This window comes from Haplochromis burtoni, unplaced genomic scaffold, assembly GCF_018398535.1.
Source record: "Haplochromis burtoni strain Fernald_Lab_line unplaced genomic scaffold, NCSU_Asbu1 Contig_108, whole genome shotgun sequence".
Classification (NCBI taxonomy): domain Eukaryota; kingdom Metazoa; phylum Chordata; class Actinopteri; order Cichliformes; family Cichlidae; genus Haplochromis; species Haplochromis burtoni.
The window spans coordinates 375866-397010 of NW_024582469.1; the positions used below are offsets into that span (position 1 = coordinate 375866).

The 21145-nt window shown below is 41.9% G+C and overlaps 1 protein-coding gene across 5 annotated transcripts in view; it reads left to right on the forward strand.

Annotated features, from left to right (window-relative positions):
- LOC102313458 (dynamin binding protein) overlaps positions 1-21145 on the forward strand; it is a 48589-nt gene that overhangs the window by 20853 nt on the left and 6591 nt on the right. For 4 of the 5 annotated variants that reach the window (XM_005928176.2, XM_005928177.2, XM_014335453.2 and 1 more), the window contains 4 exons: positions 477-2651; positions 20066-20277; positions 20505-20604; positions 20902-21049. In XM_005928176.2, the coding sequence (XP_005928238.1) occupies positions 477-2651; positions 20066-20277; positions 20505-20604; positions 20902-21049 (2635 nt within the window). Of the gene's footprint in view, positions 1-476; positions 2652-8743; positions 10782-20065; positions 20278-20504; positions 20605-20901; positions 21050-21145 lie in introns of those variants that run through there. The other variant, XM_005928179.3, reaches the window with a different exon arrangement.

The following is a 21145-nucleotide window of genomic DNA, read 5'->3' on the forward strand; positions in this document are numbered from 1 at the left end:
GTCTTTGGAATGTGACCTCCATGACTCCTCACCATCCAACCAACATTCCCATAATCCCAGATTCTCCAGTTCTATGTTAGGGACAGTGTAGACCTAAAACAGGTTATTAAAAATGCTACAATTAAGCAATTTACTTGAGACAAGCAACTTGATTTCACACAAAAACATGAAAAAAAAATCAATGTTCTGCAAAAAATGAAGAAAAACAAGTAACTATATATCACTAAAATTGCTCTTAGTTTATGGCCGCACACAAGCAGGAGAGCTCTTGTTTAATTGGTTGAATAGTAAGAATATAGACAACATCTTTACTGTAGATTTATTTAGGGAACTAGCATGAGCTCTTGTGTGCTTAATGTGTATCTTATCAACAGTCATTTAAGTGACAGAACAGAAACTCTCTGTTGTCCTTTAATAATCTTATTTTCATTAATATCCAGATTAAATTAAATCCTCTTTATTCTCTGTCTCTTCAGGTGATGTGGTAGTTGGGGAGGCGGGAGGGTCCGTGGACCTCGGGGAAATCTGGCAACGTGGCTGTAATGCCTGGGGTGCCCGTGGTCTCTTCCCGACATCATGTGTGAAGGAGCTGACCCTTTCGTGCCGTTCCCGGCAGCTGTCTGAGCGCTCAGCCCAGGCCCAGGCGTCAGAGCTCCCACCTTATGCTCTAGGTCAAGCCCGGGCCCTTATGAGCCTCCATGCACAGCTCAGTGAGGAGCTGGACTTCCGTGAGGGGGACGTGATCATCATCACAGGCCTGCCTGAGCCGGGCTGGTTCCAGGGCGAACTTGATGGCCGCAGGGGAAACTTCCCAGAGGGGTTTGTGGAGCTATCAGGTCCCCTTCGGTCTCCTCAGGAACCTGTAGACTCCCAGTATTTGAACAAAGACCCTCAGCCATGCATCTACGAAGATGCCTTTGAGGCTGAAGAGGGCAACGAGGAGGCAGGAATGGAAGAAGAGGAGGAAACGTTGAGAGAGGAAGAAGAACAAAAAGTAGTAGAGGAAGAGCAGGAGGAAGAGGAGGGCGGAGTCTATGGAGTAGCACTGTATGAGTTTCGAGCCATGGAACCAGGCGAGTTGGACTTTGATGTGGGGGATCGAATCCGTATTGTCGGCACATTGGAAGATGGTTGGCTGGAGGGACAGGTGCAAGGACAGCGGGGTATCTTTCCTCATCGCTTTGTCAAAATAGAGGGGCATGTTCAAAAAATTGCAGAAGAAACGGGTGTTGTTGAGCTGGAAGAAGAGAAGGAGATCAGCAATACTGAACACACCTCTGATCCTTTATGTCCCAGTGATCCAGAGAAAGAGTGGAGCATGTATGAGGATCACACAGTGTGGGACCTGGACTATTTTGAGAGGGCTGAGGAGCACCGGTGGGCATGTGAAAACCAAAGTACTGTTGCTCAGACTGGTAACGCAGGGCAGACAGACTGTGGTCAAAGGGCTGACTCTCAGCCATGTAGACCTGCCCCCCCAGCACAAAGGGGGCCTCAGAGGCTGAAATCCACTCCTCCAGAAAGGCCCAGGCTGCCACCACGGCCTAACTTTGCCCCACATAGCCATAGGCAGCACGTTGGCCCAGCTACTAGCAGAAATCTGCCTACCTCTACCAATGGTAACCATCAGCATCGACAACCCAGGTTAAGTCATAGCCTAACACTTCATAACACCCAACCTGGGTGGTCTAAAGACAGCAAATATTACCAGAGGCAGCAAAGAAAGAATGCCTCCATCAATAACAGAGGTCAGGTATTAAACAGTGTGGAGGGCCAAAAGTATAAGAGGCTAACTCGCCATGCAAGTGCCAGCGATGCTGATATGATGAGCTCTGAGATCCGCCTGCGTAACCAACAGATGACACGTCGCTCTAATGGGCTACTGCCTTCATCCGTAACCTTAGAAACCTTGGCAAGTTCGACCAGTGACCTGGAGACGAAGCTGTCACAGCAGCTCTTTGAATTTGAGAAAAGCTTGAGCAATCAGCCCCATATCTCACGGCACTTTTCTATCCTGGACTACAAAGACGAAAGGGATATCATTCGAGGCTCCTCACACTCTCCTGTGTCCCACCTCCTGCAGTCTGACTCTCACTCTTTGGAAAGACGCAGAACCCTCCGCCCTCCGCCTCCTCGTCCCAGAGCCACGCACCCACCAGCTCCAGCTGCGTACAAACCGACTCGCCCGGCTCCACGCCCTCCTCCCCGGTGCCCGAGACAGAATCGCACTACTCCTCCAACCGGCAACTCCCTCATCAACACACCCATCTTTTACACCCCTGACGAGCCGGCTGCAAACCTCCTCGACCAAACAACGGGAGGCCAGGTTGAGCAGGGCGACCCTGAAGCTGCCCAGGAACATGAGATCCAGTGTCAGCTTGAGGCAGAGCAAGAGCTGGAGAGAGATGGAGAGATGGAGCTAGAGACTCAGACACAGAGGGAGGAAGAGGAGGAGGAAAGGCAACAGCTGTTGCTACGGCTACAAGAAGTGGAACGCGACATGGAGGCTTACGCACACACGGCGGAGGAACTCAGGGCGATGCTGGAGGAGGAGGAGCAGGATGAGACAGCCCGCGTCCAGGCCTTGGAGAATCTAGAGTTCTGCAACTACACGCTGGAGACGCTGGCCCTGGAGCAGCAGCAGCTACAAGGTAAGATGGTAAAACTGTCGGAGGATCAGGTTACATGGGATTGCAAGTTTTATTGGGCGAGACCGTAAACTAGGTATTCTCAGTAATGACGACATGATAGAAGTCATTGGAGGTGAGGGCTCGATTTTAAACTTGTAAATATCTCAAGGACAGATTAAAATAGAGCTATGGGAAGAGCTGCAACAGTAAGTCGAATAATTAATTAGGTGACAGTCAACAAGAATCTAATATGCAAATATTCTGATTATCGATTTATCAATTAAATATTCATCGTCTGGAGACAGAAGTTTGGATATTTGTAACTATATAACAGTGCATGTTACAATTGTTCAACTGCTATTCCCAGCAAATGTATATTTATTTAGTCTGAATGTGATATTTTAACAGAAAGTTAGATTTGCTTCTTCAAAGTGCACATCGGCATCTCCATGTAGATGTTTTCCACAAGTTTGACGGTTTGCTTACAGGATGAGTTGCATACACACACAAACAATGCAGAACAAATCAAATCTGAGGAAAATCTTGTTTTTAGTTGATGTCATAGCTGCTCTTGTTGCCCGTGGGTTACTTCACGGGATAATCCTCATTCGCCAAAGACAAAATGTTATATAAAAAGAATTTTAAAATGAGACATTGGTATTTACTAGATTTCCTCTTTGACCTGTTGTCCAAATCTCTGAGACACACACTTGTTTTCATATCTTAGTGAGGACATCTAATTGATATAACGCTTAAGCCCAACCTTAACACTTAGCCTAAACCTAACTACAACCTAACTGTAACCCTCACACTAAAAGCACATTTTGAGTCTCAAACTAGTGGGAACAGGCATTTTGTCCCCATAAGAGACCGTTGCTCCCCACAAGTGTAGTAGCATTCCAATCTTTGGTCCTCACAAAGATATCTAAACATGGTGCACACACACACACAGACACACACACACAGACACAAGACAAATTTAAACATTTTAAGCCAAACATCCCTATTTACTGTCTGCAGTCATCAACGGAAGGGGAACTGTATATTTAAATTAAGGATTATCATAACTGTCTGTCTGTCTGTGGTGTGTATGTACGTGTCGGGGGTGGGGGGTGGTGGGGGTTGCTTTCCCTCTGTACAGTGCTAATGATAAAACTACAGCGAATGTGGCAGAACCACTGTGGAGCACCTTTACAGTGAGGTTTTTATTGCTGTTCACAGTTTTTGTATCTCATTTGCTGTCAGTGATTTCCTGCTTCAGCAGTAAATTATTTCCATAACTAAGTGTAAGAGTATCTTAAAAACGTAATTATTTGATTGGTAAATAACATGAAATTAAATGATCTTCGTCCAGAGTTGTAGATAAAATAAACCAGCAGTTGATAGATCACTGTCATTCAGAGCTATTGGGCTTTCATTGCTTGCTGCCGTCCGGGCGCACTGTGCTGTCTTTGGTAGCCCAACATTTTTTCACATAGATATGAATTGCATTCCTGCACATAGTGAAAGGGTTAGCAGTGCCACATAAGTGGCTTTCGTACTCACTCCAAGTTTCTCCCTCTGGACCTTTTCCCCTGTTTCCCCCCTCCATCGTCGCTTCCTTTCCAAGATGAGTAAAGATCCCGCGGGAACTGAATGGGATTTGGGGAATTTTGTAATAGCATAAAGTGGAGACGGAGCATGGCCCACTCTAGAGTGGGAACCAAAGTGTGGTTGTGGCGAGCTGTGACATGGCCTGTGGCACAGCTCTCCTCACTGTTTGGACTCAGAAAGCAACGGCACACAGAATGGCAGGTGAGACTGAATTCTATGGGGATGTAAGAGATGTGGTTATTAGATATTTACCAGTCTGTGTTGTATTGACTGAGTAATTTATTTTGGTTTGGACGTAAGCTGCACAACCAAAGTTACAGTCCGTGTGTGTTATAGCAGTATAGGAGTTGAAGGTTTAGTGCTACTCTGAAAATATTAAAAATATTCACTTATAACAAAATATTACGTTATAAAATATTTTTCCTATGATAGCTACCACTTCTCAAGTTTTATATGGCTATTAAGGTAAATCCTGCATCATTTAGCATTAATGTAATAAATGATTTTGAGGTATTTTCCCAGCAGATAATGTCTTTAAACTTCTATATGACAAGGAGTTATATTATGCCAATATTTATCTACATCAGATAATTATGTCTGATATTATTTATGCCCTGAAACCATCTAGCAATGGGCTAAAACGTCCCATTTTTAGCATTTATACCCTTATAACTCTTATGAAGCATTGTATGATTTTAATTTCATGACAGAAGAGTAATTTATATCCACAAAGCTTGATTTTATTATATATATATATATGATGCACTGTGCAAGTCTTGAGCCACCCCGTCATTTCTTTATCATTTGCTTCTGTTGAACCAGCCTTGATTTTTGCTAAAATGATTTGGAGCAATATTTCTCTAGGATCTTTGGAGGTCATTCAAGTTTTTCCGTGGACATTGAAAATGAGGGAAAAGGCAGCCAATCTAGTCCTTGTACCTGACCATTTTCAGAGGATTTTATTGCAGATAAATCACTTCATAATGACCTAAAGATCATTCAAACATAAACAAGACACCTAAGGAACCAGTGTTTCTAGACATAAATTTGACCTTTAGGCACTTTGTACTAGCAGCCTGTTGCAAAAACACAGAATTTTCTTTAGTGGAATTTCGAGTCAAATTTATGTGTAGTTTTCACTTTATTGCGTCACTACACATCCAAGTGCTTTACACAGGGATAGGAAGAGGAACACAAAGAGACATTTATAACATCAAAAACATATATCCTTGCTTGTCAAGCATGCGATGCATGCCCAAACAATCATGATAGAAATATAACAATACTTAGAAGTGGAAAACCACTATAAACTTGGTAAAAGCAAAACAACTGTAAAACTATGGGAGGAACCAATCCTCAGCTGCTTTACTGTCCACCGTAAATGAGTAATCTTTAGATAACATGCTGGCATGGGAACAGCCTATTAGAGAAAGACAAACTGTCTACAGATGAATAGTATCTGAAAGCCACATACTTACGAAATATAAAGATGGATGACTTTTATCGATAGAATTGTACAAACTCAGATTTTTTGTCTTATATGCTGTTTACATGCATGTTTCTGTAAATTGAATCACGTATTTTTTCCACGTTCCCAGTAAAATAAAAAGAAATAAGAGATGTCTTTTTTTCCCAGGACCTTTTCACAGTAGTGCATTTTGATGCCACCATCTGAGAATGGATTAAAATGACATTTTTATAGTAGCGAAGCTAAAAAAAAAAGGACACTTAAAAAATCTGATCCCCATTTATCTTCTGTTTGTATAAACAGCACTGTTTATTACTTTTTTCATAGTGAGTAAGTATATCACTTTGTCAACAGTACAAGCAGACCAGATAACTGTAGTATGGGCATGTACTCGTTTAATTAATTAATACACTTTAAAATAGTTTTTTAGTCTTCATTAAGAAGCCTTAAATCCAATCACTCATAATGATTATATTTTATCAATCACTCGCCTGTGCTTTTGAATTCTTGGTCTTGGTGTTTGCTACTAAAACAATCAGCCTCAGGGCAGGAACAGGATCTGGTGGCTACAGGTTCCATTAAGGGTCATACAGCCACATATTTTCTGTTTCCTTACAACACTGCAGGAATTCTTTCACCCTCCATTCACAGCAATAAATCAGATATTCGGTCTCCTTTTTCCTTTGGTATTTGCTGAAGAGGAAAACAGTGTTTGACATGGTAATCAAAGCATTGCAAAGAAAAGCTTTTAGTCTACAGTGTAAGTACAACATTACATTTGTCTTTGTTATTCCCATTTAATGCTTGGATAAAGGTGTGCACATATCAGGAATTCTTTCAGGATCTTTGTAGCAAAAAAACTTGTTTGTCATCCTGATGCTATGTGTCTGTATAGACACACGCGCCACTTAGGAATGAATGCTTTTACAGGGTGTGTTTATAAGTGTGACGTCAAAAAGACAATAGAAGCTTATTGTGACAAGGCAGGGAGTAACTTCAACACTGCTCTGCCTTTTATTTACTTTCCTGAGGCCACTTCAAACCCATAAACAGGGATAATATTTTTGAACACATGCTACATTAATCAGGGTTTATTAATACGTTTTAAATGCTAAACACGTCCCTTTTGGGGTGAAATGTTAAACGATATTCCTCCCACTGAAAATGCTACATCCAGATGAACAGCATCAATGTTTTGGGAACAGCGTGTTATAAAAAGAGGAGAAAAATGCATTTAAGTATTGTTTGTATGGCTCAAACCTATAGCTGATGATGCATGTCACAATATGGCTTATTGAGGTTCATCATATAATCTCGATATGATTTCTTTCATGTGCAGTTAGTATGAGTTTGTGGATATTGTAGGACAAAAATGTTTTATGTGATACGACTGTGCCAAAAGCTAATGTTTTGATCTTTTTGTCCAACTAGTACCATATGTTCTATATGCTATAGTAATTATGTGACAAAGCCTGTTTAAAAAAGCCTTTAAAAAGTGCTTGGTGGCAGTAAACAGTGCTCCCTTTCTTACAGACAAGTGCAGGGTTTTCTTTTCTCTTTAAGCTCTTTGACCTTGAGTACCTTTTAATTAAAACGCCTCCCTTCAACTTTCACGACACCACAGCCCGGTCCTGATCTGTTTGTCACGGTTTGCAGTATCCGTGTCAGATTCAGGTTTCCCTCAGTTGGCCCACTATGAGAAAGTAGAAAGGCTTAATATATGACCTTATTTCTGGATGTTGCTTTTGCAAGAAATCTAATTATTAATCAAGTCCCGCACACGCACGTAAGCGGACACAGCCACAGAGAGGAATGCTGTATTTGACATTCCTGCAGCCAAGCACACAAACACAGTTTCGGTCGTGTTCTGCTATTGAAAGCTGAGATGTTGACAACTGATAATTAAACAAGTCTGATGTAAGAAAAGAACAATGTCTAAGTAGGATTTCTATGCTCAGTCCTACCTTGTGAAACTCAGGATTGACGGATGAGTTGCTAAATCATGGATATTAAATACTTACAGTAATCAAGACTAAAAACAGCTGTATTTTGTAATGTATTCACAGACTCTGAAGTCTGTTTTAGCTGCATCTGTGCTTGTGTTTCATTTTGACTTTTCTTCTCTGAATTTAACATTCGTAAAGCCTTTTTTATTGAGACATAAGCTCTGGTTTTATAAACTAGCCTGGTTTTATTTGCCCTGTAATTCCTAAACTAGGTATTTAGTGAACCAACCAATTATGTTTTAGATTAAAACTAGTTCATGTCTATGTTTCCGTGTGTATCACATAAACATTTAAACATTTTAGTTTAAGCAGGTCCCTTTAAACCTGTCCCTTTGGAACTGATGGAGATTAAGGGAGGCGATCTTATACTCCCGCTTTATGAATAGCCCAGTTTTTTTCTCACACTCAAAGGATCGTGTCTCTTCTGAGAGTGGGGACAGTCTCCAACAATAGTTCATTGTACTCACCAGCAGCTACGTTTTCACTAGCTGCTCTGGCTTGATCAGGCTGCATATGCTTTCAAAGACGTTCCCTCTCCACACTCTGTGAATAAATACAGATACTTTACTTGTTTGCTGCTTCACACTCATCTTTTAATCATTTATACATTTAAAAGCGAAATTCTTTCCAACGACATCACGTGGCAGTCTTTGTGCCTTAGTGGTTGCACTTTCATGATATGCAGGGGCAAAGTCAAACTGTAAGGATGAAGTTAGTTCAAGGTTAAAGATAACACCAGAAAGTTACAATAGCAATACTGAAGCTGGTTGTACACGCAGCCGAAAGTGAGTTAGGTCAATTGCACTGAAGCCCACCGGAAAGAACAAAAACAAAGAAAACAGGATACAAGAAAAGACAGGATTGTTCATGCGATGGGTGGGGGTGGGGGGGCATGCAAAGGCAGACTGTGAAGTTTGTCCTCATCTACCTTCAAAGAAAATCTCCAGACAGGCTGTTTTCCTGCAAACACAGCTACTAACCAGTTTAAACAATGGGAGGAGCTGTTGGGCTAAGCTTCCACTCATGTGACTCTACTGAATCATTAACCCAAGGAGGCCACTCCTTCCCTTCAATAACCCTACCCCTCCTCTCCTTCCATGATTCGCTGAGGTGGCTACGGGGAGGACTGTTTCAGTTGCGCTGAGGGTTGGGGAGGTGCTTTGGCTAGGCAGTCCTGCGGAGGCAGTGGAGAGGAGGCAGAAAGAACAAGTGGAGAGTTACAGACAATATGTCAGGCAGGTGGAGTCTCCCACAGCGCTTTGTTATGGAATGCAGGACTTTGGAAATCGATTTTAAGCCACGTTGAGCAAGAAACTGTATCAGCTCCAGGCAGGCTGATTTAAACAGCAGGAGGCATGAAGAGCCCCGCAGTTTATGGCAACCCAGTCATGTTTGGTCCAGTGGATTGGAATCATCCAGCTGGTGCTCCAATGAGGAGAGGAAAAAGCGTGGAGGAGCTGGGGGACGCTGACTTGGCAAAAGAGAGGGAAAGGATTGCCCATCTGCAACATTTACAACAACTGCAGCTACAGCAGCAACAGGTTGGATATCCAGGGTATGGAGTCGTTCCTCCTGGCACTCCTCAGGGACCAGTCTTATTAGCGCATCCCGGTGACCCACTTCCAGCTCCACCTATGCCAGTACATGGTGGCCCAATGGTGCCAGCTGGCCCAATGGTGCCCGTTGGCCCAATGGTACCCGTTGGCCCGATACAGCCTCCTATGCATGTACCACCTCCGTGGCAAGTGCAGTACCAAGCCCAAGTTACACAGGGCAACGTCATCCACCAACAGAGCTGGGAGTATGAAGACCGTCATAGGGCAGCTTTCATGGATACAAGGCCTCAAGGCCAGGACGTTTACTTTCACCCTCGTTCAGAAGATGGTCACCTAAACTTGAGGATATCAGAATGGAAAGGCAAACATTGTTTTTATCAGGGTCCTGAAGATTACAGCCACCAGGGCTACAACAGAGTGCCACAAGAACAAGGAACTCATGATTTCAGAACTCAAGAAGGTTATAGTACACTGGACAAGGACAGAAGGAGAGATGGCAGGGTAAGAGAAAGTGACTCTGAACGTTATGACCATCGTAGTCACAGTGACATGGAGGAGTATGAGTACAATGACAAATACAGGCACAGGGATTATTATGAAAGGAAATACAATGAGCGTTACGAAGACAAGGAAAAGAAATACTATGAAAGCCGGAAACACCGTAGACATGATCTCAGAGAGCATGAAAGTTACAACAGTGAGCTTGAAGACTACCATGATCATAAAAACACTTATTCACACAGAGACAATTACAGGGACCGTGAATACTACAGTGACCCTGACAGGGATTATTATGACTCGAAAGACAGGCATCGCTCCAGAGACGAGGACTCTCACCATCGTCGAGATGAGGACCGCTACTATGATGAGCGAAAACAGAAGGACTATCACTACGATCGGCGTGCCGACCATCACTATGACCGCAGAGAAGATAACAGGGACGCTCACCGAAGAGCTGACGAACGGTACACCAGTAGAGGAAGAGACCAGTATGACTCTGAAGTTGATGGACGCTGGAATTATAAAGAGAGGGACCGGTATTACAGATACAAGGACGCAGGAGATGACTGGAGAGATGATCAGTACGACCACAGACAGAACTACAAAACAAGGGAACACCTTGACCTGAGGGCTGCGGGCCACTATGACCACTACGACCGTGAGGATGATGGCCAATACTCTAAGGAAGAGTATCGAGACAAGTATCGAGACCGATACCGAGATTTGCGTTCACTGTCTATAGATTCACAATATGAGGAATACCCTACAAAAGATCGCAAGACTGAGGAGTGGGTTGAGCAGCAGAACCAAACATTGGCCCTCGGTGAAATACAACCATTTGAGGATCCTGTTGTGCACAGTGATGAGCAGGAGAAGGGATATGAGTCAAGCGGGGGGAGCGCAAGTTCAAAAATGGGCCGGAAGCCTGTTTATGTGGGCTCACTGGATCGTAACAGCATCTACAGGAAGACTGCTCCAAGCTCACTGCAACAGTCCCAGTATGCCACCACCAGGAAAAAAAAGCAAGGTAAACAAAAAGATACTGTCACATGAAAGAAGGTGCTTCCCATATTTGCACAAGTCAGGTCACTTGATCAGTTGTAATTCTGGTGAACATCACTCTATAGGCCATGAAGGCCTCAGTCACAGTTATTGTGGGTAAAACAGGCTTAAGAGGTTGACAGTCCTCACTTGTCATTTGTGACCTCTAGAGGTGCTTTTCTAATCAATGTTGGGGGGCCTCAGAGTGCTGACTAGTCACACTCACCTCCTACCTCATTTAAGAGTGAGTGCTGAAAGTGGTGTGTGTGTCTCAGTATCACCTATCTCAGATGAAAGTGAGCTGTCATGTTTTTGTAGTCATAAGAAACTGCAGAACGGGTTTTGTAGGTTCTTTACTTGGCTCTTGTTGGCTCTCCTCATTTGTGTTTCCTGTTTGTGTTCATGCTCTCCACTCACTGATGGTGTGCACACGTAACTCATCTGCTCAGTTCTTGCATGACTGAAAGGTCAAGATTTTGTCGACTTAATTGTTTTAATGAGCCTGGCTTACAGTTAATTCCCCACTTAAAAAGGTTGTTGCCTAAAGTGGCTCTGGTTCTGACAGAATTTGTTCTGTTTTGTACAAAAATCTTTTCTAAATTTATACATATACAGTTTTGGGCAGAAGTTCACCTACACTTATCGTTCTTTTAATATTTTTTTTGAACTGTTCTTTTTCCAAGGTGGTAATGGTGGTAATGACTAAAAGACAAGAAATTAAATTACATTTAAAGCCAGGAAGTCAGCCAATTTAAATGAACTTCCATTTCTGCTAAGTTAACTTAACCAAAAATTAGTCGAGGTATGTGTATATATATTTGAGCCTGTATGTATACCTTTGAAAAACAGTTAATTAAATTAACAGTAATTAATATTGAAACGCCTAAATTTACCATGACATTCTCATGTAAACTTCCTACCATAATTTTACATTTGAGCCAAATGCAACAAAAAACAAAATCACTCAAAAATTGTTTTTGAGTGAACAATAGAGCAGCTTTTATAACTGGATAGTATTTGTAAACGGTCACGATACCTGAGTTTTAGTAAAAGAAGGAAAACAATATCAATCATTAAAAAAATATTGGCATTTCAAGAACCTCATTTTGGGGTTATAAAGAAGGTTTAACCCCCTTAAAATTAATTCTCTTACATGTATAAAATTCAGTACCTGAATGAATGAAAGATGAATCTTTGCATTAAAAGTATTGACTCTAAAAACTCATAGTATACATTAGTTAATGGGAATGGTCACGTACATTTTTAATGACTAAAAGACAAGAATTCAACACACAAATTTCTTTGGCTACTTTGTTACTAAGTTATTAATATTAAGTTCCAAAAACTACATAAAACTTGGATGTGTGGGATTCTTTTGTGGGGGTTTTTCATGGTAAATGTAAGTGAGGGAGAGCACTATTTTTGACTCACTTTGTTTTGTCTGAGATGAAGCAGGTGGCGCCCCATGACCCCTCCCCCAGTCACCTAGAAACACTCACACTCAGACACACAGAGTCCACATCAGCCCCCACCGCACATTTCGGCAGTCCAAGTATTAATCCCTAGCGTCAGCATGGTGAGTGGATGGCGGGGGTCTGTCTGGTGCCAGGCAGTGGCCGGCACTGCCCTGACTCCTTCTCTGCAGGACTAGACTGATACTCTGAGTTCATGCGTGCATGTGTGTGCGTGCATGTGTGCTAGAAAGACCCTGGAGGCTTATTAAAGAAATAATTGCATTTTTGAAAACACACACGCGCACCACTTGCCTCAGCAGTGTCATCCGTTAATCTTGTTACACTGTTTCAGCCCTGTCAGGGGTTTGTCCTGAGTAAAGCATTTGATTGAAGGGCTAAAAACATTAGTCCATCTCCTTTACTGGGCTTACGCTGTGACATTGAGGTGTTGGTTAAGGCTTTTTGAGATGAACCTTACACATAGACAAGAGCTTCTATTCTTTGTAGTCCAGCATTATTAAACAGCTCCCTAAAAAAAAAAAAAACAACCCTATTGAGTTGAACTATAAAAATTACAAAATGAAAAATTAGCTTGTTTTTTTTTTGTCCGTCATTGCTTCTGTTACAGGCTTCCTTACTTTAAATAGGAGGGTAAAACAACTGGCAAAATTATTCTTGAAGGAAGACATATCTTAACAGTTGAGCCAATTTAATGCACAAACGAGCCTAATGAAGCAATTCAATTGTAGTGGTGGCTTTATGATCCCATTTTTGAACTTCTAACAAATATAATCTGCTGTATACGCAGTTTTTTATTGCCTGTGTGTGAGTAATGTGTCGTCATCCATCTATGATCTGGCAACATATGCTGTGTTGTCCACTGTAATCCTTGAACAGTCTCTGCTATTGGTGGGCAGTGGGGAGGGAGCTCGGGTAGGGGAGCAAGGAGTTAAGACAGGAAATCTCACATCGTCTGACAGCTATGCTGTAAAGACGTCTTATCTCAATGCTGGCAAGCAAAAAAAAAAAAAAAGTCAGTCGGCAAAAAATTAAGTCAGCTTACTCAAGTGTGCATGAGTCACCAGTAACCACGCTCGTATGGTGTGTCCATTTTTATACTTGGTCCATCCTGGCGTCTTAAAGATTTTGTTTTTGAATTATGTCATCAGGCTTTCTTAAACCATTTGATATTCATGCTAGTTTCATCTAGATTTTGTGATAGTTTAGCTTTTCCATCTCATCTGAAGCCACTTTTCATTTACATAGCTTTTTATCCACTACTATGAAAACGCTAAGCGATGTCATATTTAAGGTGTTTTATTTCGAATTTTAAATGTACCAGCTTTTCCAAAGAGTTTGAAAGATTGATGGTGCCACAGCAACTACAGCATTCAGATCTCTACGTGCTTTATTTTGGTGTTAGATGACACTGCTGGTACCTGCATGAATCAAGACGGATGTTATCTGTTTATTTGACGTCACACTGTGGGAAAAGATGCAGCATATTTGTTTTTGACCTGGTGGACTTCCCACTTTTAGGACTAGTTGTCCTCCTGACAAGTACAAGTTTATTCATCAGGCTTATATAGTTGTTAGTCTTCACGTAGATGCAAATTCCAGATATTTAATTCATTCACCAAAGACATTACTTAAATACTTTATGTTGCAACATTGGCTGTATTTTCAAGACTTCGTCTGTGGCATTATGTCTTAATGTTTTTGGTTGAATGTGTGCATATGTGTTGGAGTTGTGGAGGGCACTTCTTGTAATTTTGAACAAACAGCCATTTGGACTCAAGGATGGTAGTCCGAGGTCAAGTTTATTGTGATGCAACATAATGAAAAATGTCATTCATATGAGTCCAATCTCTCTTTTTGGACTCAAGAATGAAGCTTTTTGAATCTGGCCATCTTCATGATATATATCATGAGTTTTGTCAGACTTGGACATTAATCTGGATGTTAACCTGTTAACCGCACAGCAAGAAGGTCCTGAGTTCAATTCCATCATCAGGCCAGGGTCTTTCTGTGTGGAGTGTGCATGTTTTATGATAGCTGGGATAGGCTCCCGGGACCCTGAAAAGGAGAAGCGGATGGATGGAGCTCAAAACTATTATGACTACCTGAAGCGTACAAGCTTAGCTGCTCTTTAGGAAGCATGAAGATTACTATCTGCAGCGTTTAGACATTCATTGCAAGTGTACAACATATTTTTCTTTAGCTGTGGGAAAACCGACGATGCCCCAAGCAAGGTCTTTGTTATTACATGTCTAAAAATTAGCAAAGGGATAAGCCCACAAGTTTCGTCATCCCAAACTCTGAAAACCGTTCTCACACTCTGATCACACTGCACTTATTTTCCCATGAAGAGCACTAGTTCTTGGGCCATAGCTCTCAAAGTATACATGAGTGTGAAAATATAGCATAATGGCTTTTTTTTGTTTTAATGCATTTGCATGCATGAGCAGGTGACTGTGAAGCCCAAAAAGACTCATTGTCTTCTTCCTTTCAGTAAGGCTGAAGACTGTACTGCATTTGTGGTTGAATAGATCCCCACTTAATGCTTTTACTTCCTTCACATTTGCAAAACTGAAGTTCTCTTGAAGTAATTGCATATTGTTCCTTACAAAAATCAGGGGAGCTGAGAAACTTAAAAGAAACGAGGGATCAGACTCTTGGCCCTATTTGGTATACATTGTACCAGCTTTTTTTTTTATTTCCGTATGTTAATTAAACTGTAGCCTCATGTTGTTTAATTACCCCATGAGCTAGAGAAATGCTCTAGCTGTTCGTACACTTGGTCCTTTTTGTTAACAAGTTGGGTTATATCACTCGGCGTCCAAGAACGAGCAATAAGGACAGAATTAAATCCCGTATCAGCACAGGCCTGCTTTTCTTATATGAGATTTGAAGCCAGCCGTGGTAGACAGGTTGCTGTGAGAGTTTTCCAGGAGCAGGAATGTGACCCTTCTGACATTTGAACCTAAAAAAGATAAACAGGATGGTATGTCGCTGAGTAAACTCCTTTTTTTCCTCTCCATTTTTAACTGACCTTCTACCTGGGACAACAGCTGGTCATACGCAACGTGTGAAAATCTAGCATATTGGCTTTTCTTGTGCATTTGCATGCATGAGCAGGTCGTTGTTTTGAATAGTTGCACAACTCGGACTAATAAAGAAAACCCTAATCTTTTTCAGTAAGCTGTGTGCTGACTCAATGAAGGTCTGAGAAAAATTGAAGAAGTTGACACAAACCGGTGTCACCTCTTTTTTTTTTTTTTTATTGCATCCAGTAATCACAAGTCAAGGCTTGTGAAGTTTAAAAGCTGTTGCAAGTGTTGGCATTTTATAGTGAGCTTGTGCTCAAGCAGCTGCATGTCCCATCACACACTCGCAGACTTGCCCGTGTGAGCATTCGAGTAAAAAAAGCACTGCCGCCTTTTTAAAACTTTGTTTGATATGAGGAAGGGGGGGAGGAGCCCCTGCTATTCTTGTTGCTATGGCGACCGTGCACTGCGTGGTGAACTTTGAAGCACAGCACACAGCACTGATTGTGTCTGACCTTAGAGCGGCCTGTGCAGGGCAAACTTTCGACTTTGCACAGCTATTAGTGCAGCAGAGAGCGAGACGAGTGTTCTTGGCTGTGTTTGTGAAACAAAGTCACACATCATAAACTCACAGAAGTTCTTAAAAGGAAAGAATTTCGTTGACTTTTATATAATCTATAAAATCCTCAAAGGGTAAAAACCAACCAAACATATACTTAAGTGCAAGTTTAATAGAAAGATGATTTAGAGAGTAGATGCTTAATCTCAGCTTCCTAATTTTGATAAAGTTCAGGCTGGCACAGGAGGACCCCAGAAAGATGTCAGCACATTGGGAAACGTGAACTAGATTAATCTCGGGAGTGGACTACACTTCCAGAAACTGGACTTCTCCCAATCTCTTTCACAACTGGTGCTGTAGCCACATGTGAGCTCATGTGGTGCAGTAAATCAAAAGTGTTTTTCCATCAAGAAAGCTGTGTGAAGAATCCAAGAAGTGGCATGGATTTTTTATTATTTATACAGCACATTTTATTACATTAAGGACACCTCATGTGCCTTACATGAGGTGAAATACATTTAGAATCACATATTTAGCTGAGATGCTTCTGTCTGCACTGTATTTGGGATCAAGAGGAAGTAATATATGAGAAGGAATTTGATTTTCCTCTGTCAAAACAGCGTATTTGACATAAATTATTCCCACATATAGACTTAAATAGCATCAGTACATTCAATAGAGAAATCAGCTTTTGCATTCGGCGTATAAGGTTGAGCATGACACAGTGACAGATGATTTTAGCCAAGATAGATCTGTGCTCACACAGCAGCTCATAGCAAACCTTCCCAAATCTGCACAACATAATGATCCCAAGCAGCAGATTATATATTAATAGAGTCAAAATAAAAGTATACTTACAGCCATTCTGCGGCAAACAGTTAGTTTTCTAGGATAACACTGATGCACACTGTATGCAGCATGGATTTAGGTCAGAATTTAGTTAATGCAGGACACCTGAGCAGCAAGCAGGCACAGTCCAGCTCCGGGTTTTACCGTCCTCCCTGGTGTGTGCATGCTTGTGTGTAACGATGGTGGGCTCCCATCCTTTCTCATGGTAATTGGAGCTCTGGAATGGACCTGCACGTCCTCCACAAGCCTCAGGAGCTGGACTTCAGATTGACAATGGTCTATCTTAGAATGGGTAGCATTGTTTGAAGCGCTATGCGTGAAGGGGCGTGTGCTTGTTTTTGGAGCGGTTTTGGAGGAAGTTGCACACAGCAGGTGGGTGAAGCCTCAACATCTTGTCTTCTCTCCCCTTTTTTTCCCCTTGGTAAAAACACCTTGCTTTGGAGAGACATAGGGAATATGTAAAGCTTTAATAAAGGGCTGTGAAATTAAATCTATTTCTTTTATGCATTTAATATTTAGCCTACTTGGGAATTTTCTCCAGTCAAATCTGTTTTTTGTGCATCCATAACCCAGGAATTCTGACAGAGTTGCTGTTTGTTTGTTCTGTCTGATATCTGAACTCATGGTGGCCCGTTCTAATGTATCAGCTGTGACTGTATCGCTCACATAACAAGTATGTGTGAGTCACCCCGGATGACAGAAGGTTGACAGCGCAGTTTAGCAAGAGCTGTGTCTGTCTTACATCACTTGATAGTGCTGCTGATTGACGTATACTCCCTGCTGAGGATTTGTGCTTTTATCTATAAGCTCAGTACTGAATGTGATTCATAAGGCGGAGGTTTGTCACTGAATTTCCATGAAAGTTTACTCAGTAAATCCCAGAACCATCCCAGCATGAAACTGAAGGAAAACTTTTTATTCTCAACTCTTCTCTCCACCTGTTCCAATTTCACCTGTTGAAGCCTGTTGATCACAAATAGTGACACCATGCCTTTGTGAGCCCTGACTGTGGAAATAGACATTTAGTATCAGGAAGTCATGGATTATTTATCATTTGTTGTCCTCAAAAGAAGCCCTGACCGGTTCTTGTCATGTTTTTACAGTCGTCTTTCTGTATATAGGACTTCTTTTTTTATTAAAGGTGCAGAAATATGGCAGTTTTTGCTCCAAAATCAGCAGATTCTGAAGTATTTCTATAGGACATTTAGCAAAAAAGATTTATTTTTAATTATGTCCCATAGTAGTTATCCTGTATAGGGCTTTAATAGGAAGTCTTTGTTTGTTTTTAATGTAACTGGGTCAGTGTTTGAATGTAATTCACAGAAACCCCCCTCCCAGTCTTCTAAACTTTAGCAGGCACTGTGTATTTTAAATGTTTACTGGTTAGCAATCAATGGTGTTTAAAATGAACAAAATTAGACCTTTTTATATTAAAAAGAACTAGTTTACAGAACTCATCTGGCTTCAGATCATTGAGAAAGCTCATTACTTATAACATTTACTGTTTGTGCTGAGGGATCGGCCTGATTATTGGCAGTAGTCACAGGTGTCTCATTCCATACAGAGATATGGAATTATTGTTGTAAGGGTGTTTCCTGTTGGCTGAGTTTACTGCTTTACTGACTTGTTCTCGACCTGTTTCTGGGCTCGTATTCGCAGCCATTAAAGCAGGCCTACAATAAACCCTCTTTGCATTATTTTACACAACAAAGAAAAATAAAATTCCACACAAGTGGGTCAAAATCCGGTCTGGCGGCCTCGCGAGTCAGAAGCGTACGGAAAAACATGTGAAGTGGAGCATGCGCCATCGCCGCGTTTGTGTGAGCGGGATCAAATGTGGGAATGAGCCGATTGCTTCCAATTAAAGCGGGAGCCTTTTGTTTTTCCTCTCCCGACTGTGTCACCGTGTGACTTTCAAAAACTAATTGGTGAACTACTTTCTCGTGGGTGGGGAGACACATGGGTGTGAGTGGTGAGAAAAGCTCCTTTGAGTTGAGCTTTAGCCCCGTCACGTGAGGAGAGTGAGGAGGAGGGCGAGGAATGCGCACACAAACACACACTGCAGTTACAAAGTGTGGATTCATCCAGTTTTTGTTGGGCTTTTTTGTTTGTTTTTTTAAAAGGTTTTCTAGAGTCTTTAAATTTGTCTTCAACACTCCTTTAACATGAAGCTAGTTTAGATATTCTAGTCCCGTTAGGGATGTGACGCAAGGCTGTGACTTTGTTGTGGTCTGAATGTGTGTTTGTGTGGCGTACTGCTGCACTGGGGAACATGAGGGTAAGCAGAGTTAACTTCATTAGCCTCCGACAGCATCTGTCAGTGGAGGCAGGGTGACGTCACCCCGTCGGTCGGTCCAACACGCCACACGCTGGATCTACTCAGTGTTTCCTCTTCTTGAGCCAATACCTAGAGGGGAGAGTAAAACTAAAGTCCCAGCAGGGTCAACGGATAGTACAGAAGAGAGAGAAACAGTGAGATTTTATGAGTTATGGTTCAATTAAAACCAAAAAAGATGGAACAAATAAATCTTTATGTGCATTTGCACTAATGTAAACATCTAATATGTAATATATGCCTTAATTTGATGCTGTTTAATCGTTTTATCTGCCACACTGCAAATAGGAATATTTGCATTCCTTACTATTCTAATATCAGATGATACATTAATGGCTAAATTGTTTAAATGCATGATGAATAATTTCGGTGCTCATACACTAACACTTTTTTCCCCTCTAAGTGGACCTTGGACTTGCAGCGTCGTTTATTTTTTGCTTTGTGGGATTGAAGGATTTGCATGTGTGTTCCACCTGCAGTGGGTTCAGCGTACATGTGTGACACAGATGGATCCCGTTCTCATCACCCACCAGTTCTGTTATCTTTTCATCCTCTCTTCCCCTCTCTAACTGTCTCATCTTTAAAGTCCATAGAGCCTGTGTGTCTGTAGTTGCTGTTGCAAGCTATTGTCCTGCACACAAAAGGCCCGAGTCCACTCCAGTTTTATGTCCATTCATAAAAAGCAGCGGCGCGTAAACAAGGCTTTCCCTCCAGTTCAGGGCTCCCGAAGAGATCAGGCCTCCGTGAGCGATAGCGGAGACATTGATCAAAAGCTAGGCAACGAAGAGCAGCGGGCAGACCGGGTGGGTGGGCACGAGCGTGTTTGGTTACAAATGAGAGGAGACGTGGGATGGGAAACTTCTTCTCTTGACTCTGCTTACTGTCACCTTGGCGAGAGCAGCAAGTGATAAACTAGAGAGGAAATTCACCTCTTAACAAAAAACTGCAAGAACTAGATTTTAAACAATTATTCTGACAAAAACGTAAAACACTGATGTAAAATGTTTGAACGCTCTCTTTTTGCAGAGATGACGCTTTTGCCGTCTGAACCTAAAACTCTGGAGTCCGCCCCCGTCTCCGCGACGCCCAGCGCCAGCACGGGGTCTGAGGATCCAGAGACCAGGATGCTAGAAAAGAGGTCAAAGGTCATCGAGGAGCTGCTGCAGACAGAGAGGGACTACATCAAAGATCTTCAAATGTGTGTCGAGGAGATCATTGAGCCTCTGCAGCAGAAGCAGGTAAAAGGATGATAAACATTGTGTTTCCAGCCACGTTAGGACAAAAAGGGAGTTTAGCAAATACAAGATAAAGCAGCTGTGTGTGGGACAGTTGGTGCAGAAGCATTGGAAAATTTGACAAATGGATAAATACATACAGGAATAATGGCATATAGCTGATATGTGGCGCCATATTCAATTAAAAAAACAATAATTTTTGCTTTTTCACACGTTCTGTCTTCCCAAAGGTGAAGAATGTGGATTACGAGGGGCTCTTTGGCAACATCAGCTCAGTGATTGACCTGTCACAGCGGCTGTTGAATTCACTGCACGAGACTGACTCCATAGGTAAACAGCCTGATATTTAAGAAAAGCAATCCTTCTTTTCCATGTTATGCTTTGTACTTTTCTGCTTTAGTTCATCCAAATCTGTCACCTAGTTGAATTTTACTGACCGAATGAGCCTCTGAATACACTTGAAAATCAATCTGTGAATGTGCGTGTGCGATTTTTAAGAAGAATTATGTTTTTTTTACAGGAAATCTTTGTGTATTTAATTTTTTTTTCTTTTAATGAATGGACCTCTTCCTGCACACATTGCTTTTTATAATGAACACGTTGCATTTCTGTACCATTCCCTCTCAGGTAAGGTATTCCTGGACTTCAAGGTAGAATTGGAGGAGGTTTACAAGCTCTACTGCCAAAATCACGATGATGCCATCTCTTTGCTGGAGACCTACGAGAAAGATGACAGCATCCAACACCACGTGTTGGAGTGTCTAAAGAGGCTGAGGTGAGTCTCACACACACACACACACACACACACACACACACACACACACACACACACACACACACACACACACACACACACACACACACACACACA